Genomic DNA, 15048 nt, shown 5'->3' with positions numbered 1-15048 from the left:
CTAATCAGACAGCATTCCTGTCGTCCCACTGTAGAAAGCCTTGATAAGGACCACAATATTCAAGGCCTCCCTTCAGTTAGCGCTCCCCCGGTAAGCCAGTGATTGACAGCCTTCCCTGTTCATTCAGAGATAGTTGTCGATCGCCTACTAGACTCTTAAAGAGTCACCGTACTTTCACACAATTTCTCTCATTTAATAGAGAATCGAGTAACTAGCAAAAGTCTAAATCACTTAATTTTAAAATCTGCCTGCATCCACCTGAAAAAAGCTGTAAAGTAATGGCCACTAGGGGTCTCACTTCCACCTAAGTTGCAGTCCACTGCCTGTCAGGCAAGATCCGTCTCTAGTAACAGAGACTCAGAAGACAGCTCAAACGAAAAAGATGTGTGTCAGAGGTAGCTGAGATTCCGAGACTGATAAAACAACTTCTTAATTCTGCTTCTTAATTCACGGGAGCATACAGCCTTTCTGTAAGTGTGATTTCCCCCTCCTTATCTATTCTGTGAGCTTCAGAGTGCTTCTGAGTGAAATGCATCTAGCTGTGCAAGTAAAACAGGGAATAATAATACACCTTCACAATTAAGATTGTACATGGAAGCACAGCCATTATGCAATTTATTTTTTGAAAAGTCAGATTCCATTTAAACATAGTGCAGAGATTTAGATGAGTAAAACATGAGTTATACAGAATCTTTTCCCATGAAACTATATATCAGTCTTATAGCTTAGTTCCTCCTGCTCTATAAATTGCTGCCTACCTGTGCAACATGACAGGTTCCCTTTAAATATAATCCTCCTCTGTATTTGATTTCCTTGAAGGTACCTCCTCTTTGTTTTCTCCCAACTCTTGAAGATTATTTGACTTTCTGAACCTGAAACCTCTGAACTTCTCCTGACAGGATACAGATGGAGCCTGGAAAGACAGAAGTAAGGAACATGGAGATCAGAGTTCCTGACAGCACCGAGCAAAATACCATCGTCACAGTGATGGCAAAGGCAGATGTGTGCGGCAGCAGCTCCCAACCACCATGCTTCACCCACCTCTCATTAATAGTTATTGGGGAAAATGAGGTTGGTGATACCTGCTCTACTAAATGTGAATAGTGACTTTATTGTGTAATTGTGCTAAGAGGCCTTTTTTTTTTTTTAGCTTGACCTTTGTTTTAGACCCTTCCATATGAGCAGATCCCAACTGGACCTCATGTGCTCCTGGAGAACTGACCAGAGTTATAGATCATCCAGTCCAGTCCTCCATTACATAGACAGCCCATTAATTTGAATGGACACTGTGTAATGCTTCATTTATCCTGTGGTGGTGCTGCAGGGAACTTAAGCACTCTAAAGGACACAGCTGAACACTTTGTGATCAGTTCATTATCAAGGGACCCTTCTAACAAGAAGGGATTATCCAAAATGGAGAAACCCTTTAATGATAATTGCATTTGTTTTTAATGAGCACTAGGACAGCGAATCAGAACAAAACCCTGGGCTCTTTGCCCTGCCGTTTGTAATGCTCCCCCAAGAGCAGAGGCCTTCTGGTGACTGCAGTCTCTGCACCCCTGTAGCTGCACCACTTTCAGGAAACATTGGAGTAGATTTATGAAGAAAAATACAAAAACTACAATGTCTGGACACTAGATGGTGCTATGAAGACAAAATATTTTTTGATTGTTAGGCTTCTTCACATGGGCACAACCGCTGAAGTACCAGGCATGTGAACTGCTATGGTGCTCGGGGGGCTTGCTGACAATTCACCAGTGCTATTTTACAAACTGACTACAAACTTCCATGGTGGGCAAGAACATGTAATTAATAGGTTAGAATTTTTATGATCAACCCAGAGTCAACACCAAATGGTGATGTTCTCTCCTGGATCTTTTAGGGGTTGTCCACATTTGGGAACCTTTCAGCTTGAACCCCCACAAGTCACCAGACCTACGGAGGAAAGCAATCTTCTCTGCTCCCCTCTGGTCCCCCACTGCCACTAAGGTGCCCCTCTCCCATGTATCAACATCTGGTTTCATGGTGGTCATGTAACGCACGGGGTATGTGTCACTGGCTGCAGCTGCACACATGCCCCATGTCAAACTGGATGTTGACATGTGGGACCAGACTGCGCCAGTGGCAGAACCAAAATAGACGTACCCTAGTGGCAGGGAGGAATGTTTCCCTCTGTAGGACCGGTGACGTGGATGCTCAGGCCAAAAAGCCTTAGAACATAGACAGCCCCTTTTAGGACCCTGTGGTATTAGGGGCCCATTACTGTGCCAGAACATGGCCCTAAGAAGGATCCTCTGGTGGTTTATTCCAACCCTAGTAATTATATTTCCAATTCTTTAATGAATTTGCTTCTTCAAACTGGGGCCCCATTCTGAGTTTTGCTATATCTGACAAACACAAGGTCCAACAGCACACTACAAACCAAAAGTAGAGTACAAAGGTGTATTACATTGCAAATACTATGCTAATAACTTAGAGATGCTTAGCAAATACATTTTGTACAAAATCATTTGAGCCCGTCTGCCGAACGCCAAGGCGACCTCTATAAGACGGGTCCTAACACTAAAACTCACCTGTTGGGTGCCATAACTGCGACCATGGATCCAGAGAGTGCAGGTCCCACATGCATGCTGGGCCCCCTTGATTTACGTCTATGTGGAGCCAAAATGGCCTTCATTGAATCCAGGGGCTGAGTTTTGCTATAGGCGCCCCATGGCTACTTATTACATCTCGTAGTGTATTCCATTCTTAACTCCACCTTATCTTTCCTATCTGCAGACCTCCACGTCGCCTCCACCCGTTTGCCCTCAGCCATCCTATCTCCAGTCCTGCCCTGAGTCGTTGGCCCCCAGCCGCTGCAAGGATCACCAGTGGAGGGCCACTCTCTTAGTCACAGACATAGATGGGATTAAATCTGTCCACGTTGTGAATGGTTCTGGTTCAGCCTCTCATTATTCAGATGCAGGAAATGATGGCGTTGAATACACATCCGACTGCTGTGCCCTGCAAGCTGAGCTATCGATTACTAACCACAAGGAGGCAGGTTGGAGCTGTTCTCTACTTGCCCCATTCACGGCTGCGCAGGCGGAACATAAAGCCCACTATTTACTGATTATACCCCTTCTGCTGGTACTTGTGGTGGGCCTGGGGATATGTTACATGCAGAAGATAAGGCGACGTCAGACTGATTACAGCAGTCCAAAGGACTGCGAGAAAGATTAATGTTAACGGATGAAAATGTCTGGTGCCAAAAATCCCCAGCACCAGGTATGAAAGGCACAGTGATCAGACAGGAGCACAAAACGTTAAGGTGATTGCCCTCCATTTTTTTACTTAATTGGTCCAAAATTCTGTGCTTATTACCATTTTTTTCACTTTATAAGATGCACCCGATGATAAGACGCACCCCAGATTTTAGAGGAGGAAAATAAGATTTTTTATTTTTTCATCAGACCTTATATCAGATCCTCAGATCAGACCCCAATAAATATCAGGAAATCACATCAGACCCCCATATCAGGACATTACATCAGACCCCTATATCAGGACATCATATCAGATCCCCATATCAGGACATCATATCAGATCCCCATATCAGGACATTACATCAGACCCCTATATCAGGACATTACATCAGACCCCCATATCAGGACATGACATCAGACCCCCATATCAGGACATGACATCAGACCCCCATATCAGGACATTACATCAGACCCCTATATCAGGACATCATATCAGATCCCCATATCAGCTCTCCATATCAGATCCCCATATCAGCCCTCTATGTCAGACCCACATCAGACCTCAGATCAGCACTTAGGCCTCTTGCACATGAACATATTTTCATTCGGTTTCTGTTCCGTTTTTTTTGCGGACCGTATATGGAACCATTTATTTCAATGGGTCCGCAAAAAAAATGGAAGTACTCTGTATGCATTCCGTTTCCGTGTTTCCGTTCCGCAAAAAAATAGAACATGTCCTATTATTGCCCGCATTACGGACAAGGATAGTACTGTTCTTAGGGGCCAGCTGTTCCATTTCGCAAAATACGGAATGCACACGGATGTCATCCGTATTTTTTGCGGACCGCAAAATACATACGGTCATGTGCAAGAGGCTTTAATGTCATACCTCCATCATACCTCAAATCAGCCCTTTATTTCTGACCCCCATCAGACCTCGAATCAGCCCTTTGTTTCTGACCCCCATCAGACCTCGAATCAGCCCTTTATTTCTGACCCCCATCAGACCTCGAATCAGCCCTTTGTTTCTGACCCCCAACAGACCTCAGATCAGCCCTTTGTTTCTGACCCCCATCAGACCTCAGATCAGCCCTTTGTTTCTGACCCCCATCATATCTCAGATCAGCCCTTTGTTTCTGACCGCCAACAGACCTCAGTATCAGAATAAAATTAAAAACTCCTCCTACCTCTCCTGCGCTGCGGCTCCTCTTCATCTCCATCAGAAGTCTCGCTCCCCTGTCTTCTCCGGCCTGTGCTGCACTGTCACCTGACAGCATGCAGCGTCAGGTCATAGTGCGCGCACTACATCCTGACGCTGTACGGGGTCAGGACAGTGCAGCGCCGGCCCCAGCAAAGAAGACCAGGGAGGGTGAGTACCTGAAGCACTTGCAGCACTTCTTCCCCGCTTCCGGCACCTAATGCATACTAGTGAACGCTTCCATAATGTAAGCACTCACTAGTATTCGCTTTGTAAGATGCGCAACCATTTCCCCCCAAAAAAGTGTGTCTTATAAAGCGAAAAATATGGTAATTTTCTATATTTGGGACCTTTGAGAACCTGTGGGACCTGCACGTGGAACCTGGGGTACCACAATGGAGGTACCCCAACTCCCATCCTGATGGGTGAAGCGGATGGTAGCCCCTGCCTTTAGGCTGATAGTGAATGTAGGGGGGGCTACGTGTGTCTGTAGCTTTCTCCATTACTATGGGAGTCACAAAAACAGCCAAGATGTGGCTGCCATAGATATGAATGGATAGAGACACAAACAGCCGCTTCTCCATTCAGTACCTTCCTGGATGCTGTGGTCAACGGCTGCCTCACCAGGTTGGCAGGAGATGGAGGACCCTCATTTCGAGATAGGTGCAAGTTCTGCGAGGAGTTCCGCATCTGTCACATATTTATTGCACATTCTCTGCATATGCTATGACTTCCTACATTTTAAAATTCTGACTTCCTGATGCTACCACTAGGGGGAGCTTATGAGCTTATAGCATTCTGTATATACAATTAAAGCAATAATAAAACAGTATGCGTTAAGCTCCAGAGCTCCCCCTTGTGGTGGCTACTATCAGCACAAAATATTGCTCCTAAAGATGATATTCCGTTAAAGAGGCCCTGTCACCTCTCCTGACATGTCTACTTTAGTAACTACATGCATTACCCATGTAATAACAATTCTGGAGCATTTTGTATACATATATATATATATATATATATATAAAATACAGACCAAAAGTTTGGACACACCTTCTCATTCAAAGAGTTTTCTTTATTTTCATGATTATGAAGGCATCAAAACTATGAATTAACACATGTGGAATTAAATACATAACAAACAAGTGTGAAACAACTGAAAATATGTCATATTCTAGGTTCTTCAAAGTAGCCACATTTTGCTTTGATTACTGCTTTGCACACTCTTGGCATTCTCTTGATGAGCTTCAAGAGGTAGTCCCCTGAAATGGTCTTCCAACAGTCTTGAAGGAGTTCCCAGAGATGCTTAGCACTTGTTGGCCCTTTTGCCTTCACTCTGCGGTCCAGCTCACCCCAAACCATCTCGATTGGGTTCAGGTCCGGTGACTGTGGAGGCCAGGTCATCTGGCGCAGCACCCCATCACTCTCCTTCATGGTCAAATAGCCCTTACTTTCAAAGTTTTCCCAATTTTTCGGCTGACTGACCTTAAAGTAATTCTTGTTTTTCTTTACTTATCTGCTTTTTTCTTGCCATAATACAAATTCTAATAGTCTATTCAGTAGGACTATCAGTTGTGTATCCACCTGACTTCTCCTCAACGCAACTGATGGTCCCAACCCCATTTATAAGGCAAGAAATCTCACTTATTAAACCTGACAGGGCACACCTGTGAAGTGAAAACCATTTCAGGGGACTACCTCTTGAAGCTCATCAAGAGAATGCCAAGAGTGTGCAAAGCAGTAATCAAAGCTAAAGGTGGCTACTTTGAAGAACCTAGAATATGACATATTTTCTGTTGTTTCACACTTGTTTGTTATGTATATAATTCCACATGTGTTCATTCATAGTTTTGATGCCTTCATAGTCATGAATATAAAGAAAACTCTTTGAATGAGAAGGTGTGTCCAAACTTTTGGTCTGTACTGTATATATATATATATATATATATATATATGTTGTGCCGTTCCTCTATTATTCTTACTAGAAGTTTATAATTGAATTGCTAACAGTTTGCAATAGTCCAGCTGGGTGTTACTGGTTGGGAGTGTCTTGGTACTATCCAATCAGTGCTGCCATTGTTAGACTGTGCAGGAACCCCTCCCCCCAACTGGTAACACCCGCGTGGACCTTTATTAGTTCATAACTTATAGTAAGAATAAAATAGGAATAACATACAGTTACCGTATATGAAAAATTGCTCCAGAATGGTTGTTACATGGGGAATGCAAGTAGTTACTAAAACAGACATGTCAGGAGAGGGGACAGGTATTTTTTAAATAGCAGACATTCATTTAAAGGGCATTTCCATCTAAAATGATAAAGAAAAATAAGAAAATAACAAATAAGTTATCAAAAACTTTTCAGCTACTGGTTAAATCTGTTTGCAATATGGCTGCTATTTCAGGTTCATCAGGAATTGTCAGCCATTGCTTTCAGTCTATGAAGGGTTTATCTGCCTCATTATGCCACTGCATAGCAATGGAGGATATAACTACGTATCTGGTTTGATTTACTGGTTTGAGGAAAAGCTGGGTGACAAACCCAGTGGAAGTGATCACAACCTATTGCAACCTATTGTTACAAATGGTGGAATGGAATCTTTAAAAAAAATCTTTGGATGAGGGCAACTCGAGGACTAAGGGCTGATGCACACGACCATATGTATTTTGTGGTCCGCAAAAAATATGGATGACATCAATGTGCATTCTGTATTTGGCGGAACAGAACAGCTGGCCCCTAATAGAACAGTGCTATCCTTGTCCATAATGCAGGACATGTTCTATTCTTTTGCGGAATGGAAATTCGGACATACGGAAATGGATGGAGTTACACATGGAGTAACTTCTGCTTTTTTGTGTGGACCCATCGAAATGAATGGTTCCGCATACGGTCCGCAAAAAAAAACCTGCAACGGACACAGAAAAAAAATATGTTTGTGTGCATGAGCCCTTATGATGAAATTTTTATTTGCTCCTTAAAGGAACACTATAGGCAAAACTGATACACTGCGTCATGCCTAGTGTGGGCCCCGAGGGGGCGGAGAATAACTCAGGTATTCAAAGAACACCAAAGAGAAGAATCCCTCGGTCATGCTCTGCCCCCTCTGGGCCTGCACCAGGCATAACCCAGTGTATCAGTTGTGCCTGGCATGCTCCTTTAAGAAGTCCCTATGATTTGGTCGGAACTGATGATAGCACTTCCTGTTTTGCACAACTCTGTGTTTCCGGCCATGTTGCATCTGCTCAGCAGATACAAGAAGACGTAATCCATGGACGGAGTAGTTAGATGATGTAGGATGCTTAGAAGCTACGTGTGTGGACAGTATGGTTAGGCACAGTTTGAACTTGGTGAAATATTTGGAGAGACGTTCTGTAGTTTGGTTTGTGCAGTGAACTTCAGTTTTATAATATTTTTTAAATCCTTGGTGTTTTAAGGTAAAACATTTTTCTGGTCCTTCTATACTGATGACCTATCCTCTGGATAGGCAATCCATACCTGATCGGTGGAGGTCCAACCCTGCACATCCGCCGATCAACTGGTCTGCTGTAGCTCTGGTACCAGAAGCTACTACACAATAGACAGAGCTGTAGTCCCAGTGCTGACCTCCGAGGCTAGAGCTACTTCAGAACATCTGATTGGTGGGGTTGCAGGTTGTCGGACACCGCCAATCAGATATTGATGGCCTATTCTCAATATAAGAGGATCGGACAACCCCTTTAAGATAAGACCTAACAGGTGAAGAATGGCTGCTAGTGGCCTCCAGGCCTCCATGTCCATTGGGCCATCAGAAAATACAATGACCACTGGGCCATCACGGCTTAGAGCTGCCACTAGACCAGGACACAGAGATACCAATGTATAGACAATTTTGTAGCCCTTGTTCCAAGAAGTAGATGTCCACCAGAGATGGTCATTTAGGTCCCGTTTGGTTATTTGAGAAGGTTTGGGCCTCAGGTATCAAAAGTAACAAAAGAAGGGCAAAAGAATTGGTAGCCCTTCATCTAAATACCCTGACCAGGGCAGAGTGGCTTGTTGTTTGCCTGGCTCCAACACCTGTGATACATGTAAGACCCTCCGCTATATAAAGAAGCCATCTAAGACCCCATTGGGGAGACGTTTCAAGCCCTGATCAGATCACAAAAGCAGTCATGAGCCATGATTTTATAAATCCACAGTGTCTACTGAAGCCTGGAAATCTACGATCTGTTATCATTTCCGCTGTATGTTTTTAAATGTTTTTGTAGATTTGATGTTCCTTGGTTTATGGCGGGTTGGTCTTGAGGTGAACATATTATATTTATTAAGACACAACCTGCAACTATACCTCGTTATATACATAATTGTCGCTGCATTTTTCACAAGCACAAGGTATTTGTAATAAAAATGTTTAAAAAAAACCCTGTCCATGGTGAGATTCTCCTTACTTTTTAATATGTGCTCTGATAATTTGTCTATTTTAGACTTGCATCACAGATCAGGGAGCATTCAGAATTGTGCATATGCAATGTGCACTTCCCCCCAGGGCCCTCTATATTGCTTCCAAGGTTTAGTAGGAATGCAGAGTGGTGTAGTGCGGCCTAAATGTCTCTTATTGTGTGTCACGGTGCTCCTACCTGTATACTGCTGGACCCCAGGCTTTGGCTCCGAAGCAATAAATAGGGGGAAATAATTGAGGGATTTGAAAGAATAACTTGAGTCCAGTCCAGGCAAACTCAACTCTGCTTTATCTCTTTCTCTCTGCTGTATTGACAGGCTAGCTTAATGACTTTGATTTTCTTCTTTATGCTGCACCTCTCTCCTTAGTCAGACTTTGGTTCTGACAGAGGACTATGCTCTTGGCTTCTGAGGCTTCAAGCTTCTGCCTCCATGGCCAGCAGAGCTTAGGTTCCTCTGGCTGGCATGGGCATGTCGAGCAGAGATGTTCCCCTACAAACCCTTTCCCTTTCTGCGGGTAAACTAAAACTAAACCTAAATGGTCCCCAACTGTCCTTCAGGAAGTGGGGCTAGCCCACTTCTCTCCAGAGGTGGGTAAGAATGGAATGGCAAGTTCCATTCTCTCTAACTATAGCTCTGCCATGTTTTCTGCCACCTGCTGGTGAACCAGGTACATTACATATGAACAGTTGCATAACCAGATTAGGAATGCACATTGTGGAGGACCTGGACAAAAATACATAAGGTGACATTGTGTTAGCCCATTAGAGATAGAAGGATGCAGGAGTGGTAACACCACTCTGGAGTGTTACATACCCCCTTACTTAAAACCAAGCCGCCCTTGGCTTCTGCTTAGGGTGTGGTCTGAGTTTACCCAAGGAAAGTTAGAGTTCTGCATGAGACTATTTATTATTATAACATACATAGACTGATATAGCAACGGCTACCACTAGGTCTCTGCCTGTATGAGTAGGGTGTCTATTCACAGTTCTCCCTCTCGGTTTAACCAGAGAACCTAAAGGTCTGCAACAAGCGCTCAAATACTCCTGTTGTGTGTGGATACCGAACTCTAGTACCACCGGAAGCGTGGGGGTATAATGTACTGTAATCCCTCCATGATACTACGCCCACAAATAGAAGAGTGGCTTCATCCTGTAATCCCTTCCAGCACCAAAGTCTAATCATGCTTTCCGTTTCATCACTTTGATGACTAAAATGGTAGCTTTGCATTCCCCTTAGGGCTGTGCACAGTGCGTTAAGGCACCTAGGAACATATTTTTTAGCAGCAGGGTTACCCTTTACTATGTTAGACCTGCTTGTGACTTTACCACTTGGTCCTCCCTGTGTAGCATCAGCACATGATCCCAAAGACACAGGACATACTGGCTCCTTCCCTTCCCAATTCTGTGGAGAGACAAAGGTTAAGGGCATATGCAAATACAGTACAATACCTAGGCTTTCTAAACTAACACAAGGCAAAGTAGGACCATTTGTATTCAGCGTCCTCAGAGGCAGTCCATATGAGCAATGAAGCAAGAACACTAACTATCTGGCTAACAGTATAAAGTTCAAAGTCCATTCAAAAGTGCATAAGAGGTCACATTGTTGTACCCATGAAAGAGTCCAGACAATAGGCTAAAGTGCTTAAACGTTGCAGAACCAGTAAAAACGTTAATGCAAAAATAGTACAAAAAGATAAAAGTCATTTGTAATCCACATAAGGTATGGTATCAAATAAATGAGAACCCTTTAAGACAGGTGGTGTTCCCACTTAACCCAAGTAGGGGAAAAAAGGGGATTGGCGCCCTTGAGCGCAACTTGGAGGTATTTTGTAGATGGGGGAGTCCTGACAAACCATGTCCATCTGGGTGAGGACCGAACAGGGCAATGGAACAAAACAGATGGGCCAACAAGTTCTCACCCTTCAAGTCCAGTCCATGTTGTGGCTCCCATAGTCTATAACTTTTCTTTCTGTATCTTGACTGAAAGGCAGCTCCTTAGAGGAAGAACCTGAAATTCTCATCGCTGCTTGAGCTTCTAAAACTCATGAGGGGACGCTCCTGCCCTTTGTCGGTGAGCCACGCTGTTGTTGCGGTACTTCACTGCCCTCTTGTGGAGCTATCAGGTAATGACCAAGTGGTCAAATTAGCAATGGCTGCGGCAACTTGTTGCTTCAGGTCGCAGGAACCTCCCGCCGGGGCAGGGGAACTCAGGATCTCTGGCTGCGGGTGCTGTGGTAACCGGGTCTCAGCTGGTGGAGTAGGAAATCGAGGACCTTTGGCTGCTGCCGACTCCATCTTCCAGGGAAGCTGGTAGTTTACCATCGTGGGTTATATGAGAAGGTCATCGTGGCCTGGTATCCCATCAGGAAAGTTGTAGGTGGCGGCAGTCCATAATCAGTGGCTCTGGCTGCCACTTTTCCTGGAAGCAGAGTACTCCCTCCTCGGTCTCTTGGAGGCAGCGCACACGGCATGCGGCCGCTGGATCCTCCTGGCAGAGCTCAGGTACCGTTGTTACACTACTGGCAGGTGGGTAAATGAATGTCATCATCTTGTGTCCAAGATTTTGATTCCCGGCACCCCCACTAATCAGCTATTTGAAGAGGCCTCTGTGCTCCTGTCAGTGCTGCAGCCTCTTTACAAACCAGTGATGTCACATTCATCAGTCACGTGGCCTAGTTGCACCTCAATCCCATTCAAGTGAATAGCCCTGGACTGCAATACCAAGCACAGCCACTATACAATGTATGGTGCTGTGCTTGGTGAGCGGGGAGAAGGCCGCGGTGCTCACTGGCGTCCTGCAGCCTCTTCAAACAGCTGATCGGCAGGGGTGTCGGGAGTCGGAACCCTCAGTGATCAGATAAGGTTGACCTATCCCTGTGATGGCTAACCTCCGGAACTCCAGCTGTGGTAAAACTACAACTCCCAAGATGTACACTTGCTTGGCTGTTCTCAGAACTCCACAGAAATGAATGGAGCATGCTGGGAGTTGTAGTTTCCCAACAGCTGGAGTGCCGGAGGTTAGCCATTACTGAGCTATCGATATCAAAATCTCAGACAACACCTTTAAACACAGAAACAATGTTCCGGAGCTGAAAAGTCACTTTCACAGCAGGTTCTTCCTCTGGACGGGTTCTCTCAGCGTTCAGACTTCACATCACTTCATGGAGGCCAGAAGACAGCCGGTACAGCGGGCAGCCGGACATATAGGATTACTAGAGGGGATCCATATTAGAATTAAATACATTACCATACCTCCCAACTTTTGAAAAGCGCAAAGAGGGACAATATGTGCCGGCATGCACCGCGGCAATTTTTTTTTATACTAGGCCACGCCTCTAACTCCGCCCAAAGCATAATTACTGACACCGTCACAACTGCAGCAGCCGGGGATCGGTGAGTGTAAGTTCCTTTATTTTTTTACAGCATGTGGATCCCCCGAAACAATATTTTTCTTGCGCTTCAATATCCATTTAAATATTAGCACATAAATCATCAGATTATAGATATTTTAAGGTAGAAATTGCACCAAATAAAGAAATAATGGTCTAATGTACAGGTAGAAACCATACACATAGTTTAGTAAGGAGCAATTTAGTAAATGTATTAATGCACATTTATGCATTAACCCCTTAAGGACCGGGCTCATTTTCACCTTAAGGACCAGGCCATTTTTTGGAAATCTGACCAGTGTCACTTTAAGTGCTAATAACTTTAAAATGCTTTGACTTATCCAGGCCATTCTGAGATTGTTTTTTCGTCACATATTGTACTTCATGACACTGGTAAAATGAAGTCAAAAAAATTATTTTTTTTTGCACAAAAAAATACCTAATTTACCAAAAATTTGGAAAAATTTGCAAATTTCAAAGTTTCAGTTTCTCTACTTCTGTAATACATAGTAATACCCCAAAAAAATTGTGATGACTTTACATTCCCCATATGTCTACTTCATGCTTGAATTGTTTTGGGAATGATATTTTATTTTTTGGGGATGTTATAAGGCTTAGAAGTTTAGAAGCAAATCTTGAAATTTTTCCGAAATTTACAAAAACTCAATTTTTAGGGACCAGTTCAGGTTTGAAGTCACTTTGCGAGGCTTACATAATAGAAACCACCCAAAAATGACCCCATCTAAGAAACTACACCCCTCAAGGTATTCAAAACTGATTTTGCATACATTGTTAACCCTTTAGGTGTTGCACAAGAGTTATTGGCAAATGGGGAGGAAATTTGAGAATTTGATTTTTTTGTCTAATTTTTCATTTTAACCCATTTTTTCCACTAACAAAGCAAGGGTTAACAGCCAAACAAGACTGTATCTTTATTGCCCTGACTCTGCTGTTTACAGAAACACCCAATATGTGGCCGTAAACTACTGTACGGGCACACAGCGGGGCGTAGAGTGAAAGGTGCGCCGTATGGTTTTTGGAGGGCTGATTTTTATGGACTGGTTTATTTACACCATGTCCCATTTGAAGCCCCCTGATGCACCCCTAGAGGAGAAACTCCCTAAAAGTGACCCCATCTAAGAAACTACACCCCTCAAGGTATTCAAAACTGATTTTACATACGTCGTTAACACTTTAGGTGTTGCACAAGAGTTATTGGCAAATGGAGATGAAATTTGAGAATTTCATTTTTTTGCCTAATTTTCAATTTTAACCCATTTTTTTCACTAACAAAGCAAGGGTTAACAGCCAAACAAAACTGTATCTTTATTGCCCTGACTCTGCTGTTCACAGAAACACCCCATATGTGGCTGTAAACTACTGTACGGCCACACAGCGGGGCGTAGAGTGAAAGGTGCGCCGACTGTTTTTTTGACACCATGTCCCATTTGAAGCCCCCCTGATGCACCCCTAGAGTAGAAACTCCATAAAAGTGACCCCATCTAAGAAACTACACCCCTCAAGGTATTCAAAACTGATTTTACAAACTTTGTTAACCCTTTAGGTGTTGCACAAGATTTAATGGAAAATAGAGACACAATTTCAAAATTTCACATTTTTGGCAGATTTTCCATTTTAATATTTTTTTTCCAGTTACAAAGCAAGGGTTAACAGCCAAACAAAACTCATTATTTATGGCCCTGATTCTGTAGTTTACAGAAACACCCCATATGTGGTCGTAAACCGCTGTACGGGCACACGGCAGGGCGCAGAAGGAAAGGAATGCCATACGGTTTTTGGAAGGCAGGTTTTGCTGGACTGTTTTTTTGACACCATGTCCCATTTGAAGCCCCCCTGATGCACCCCTAGAGTAGAAACTCCAGAAAAGTGACCCCATTTTAGAAACTACGGGATAGGGTGGCAGTATTGTTGGTACTAGTTTAGGGTACATATGATTTTTGGTTGCTCTATATTACACTTTTTGTGCGGCAAGGTAACAAGAATTAGCTTTTTTGGCACCGTTTTTTTTTTTTGTTATTTACAACATTCATCTGACAGGTTAGATAATGTGGTAATTTCATAGAGCAGGTTGTCACGGACGCGGCGATACCTAATATGTATTACATTTTTTTAATTTATGTAAGTTTTACCCAATGATTTCATTTTTAAAACAAAAAAAAGTTTTAGTGTCTCCATAGTCTAAGAGTCATAGTTTTTTCAGTTTTTGGGCGATTATCTTAAGTAGGGTCTCATTTTTTGCGGGAGGAGATGACGGTTTGATTGGCACTATTTTGGGGTGCATATGACTTTTTGATCGCTTGCTATTACACTTTTTGTGATGTAAGATGACAAAAAATTGCTTTTTTTACACAGTTTTTTTTTTTTTTTTTTTACGGTGGTCACCTGAGGGGTTAGGTCATGTGATATTTTTATAGAGTCGGTCGATACGGACGCGGCAATACCTAATATGTGTACTTTTTTTTTATTTATGTAAGTTTTACACAATGATTTCATTTTTGAAACAAAAAAAATTATGTTTTAGTGTCTCCATAGTCTAAGAGCCATAGTTTTTTCAGTTTTTGGGTGATTATCTTAAGTAGGGTCTCATTTTTTGCGGGATGAGATGACGGTTTGATTGCTACAATTTTGGCGTACATGCAACTTTTTTGATCACTTTTATTACCTTTTTTTGGGAAGTAAGGTGAGCAAAATTTCAATTTCATCATAGTTTTTTATTTTTTATTTTTATGGCGTTCACCGTTCGGGTAAAGTAACATGACCG

The 15048-nt window shown here is 43.1% G+C and overlaps 1 protein-coding gene across 2 annotated transcripts in view; it reads left to right on the top strand.

Annotated features, from left to right (window-relative positions):
* The window catches only part of VWA7 (von Willebrand factor A domain containing 7), a 48908-nt gene extending 45460 nt beyond the window's left edge, over positions 1 to 3448 (top strand). For both annotated transcript variants that reach the window (XM_040442746.1, XM_040442747.1), the window contains exons 16-17: positions 900 to 1071; positions 2779 to 3448. In XM_040442746.1, coding sequence (XP_040298680.1) covers positions 900 to 1071; positions 2779 to 3222 — 616 coding nt within the window. In that variant the 3' untranslated portion in view covers positions 3223 to 3448. The remainder of the gene's footprint in view (positions 1 to 899; positions 1072 to 2778) is intronic.
* Positions 3449 to 15048: the final 11600 nt, after the last annotated feature.

The sequence above is a fragment of the Bufo bufo genome, chromosome 8, assembly GCF_905171765.1.
Source record: "Bufo bufo chromosome 8, aBufBuf1.1, whole genome shotgun sequence".
In the NCBI taxonomy this organism is placed as follows: Eukaryota; Metazoa; Chordata; class Amphibia; order Anura; family Bufonidae; genus Bufo; species Bufo bufo.
The sequence above is the reverse complement of the archived record's forward strand: the minus strand, read 5'-3'. Positions and strand labels throughout refer to the sequence as shown.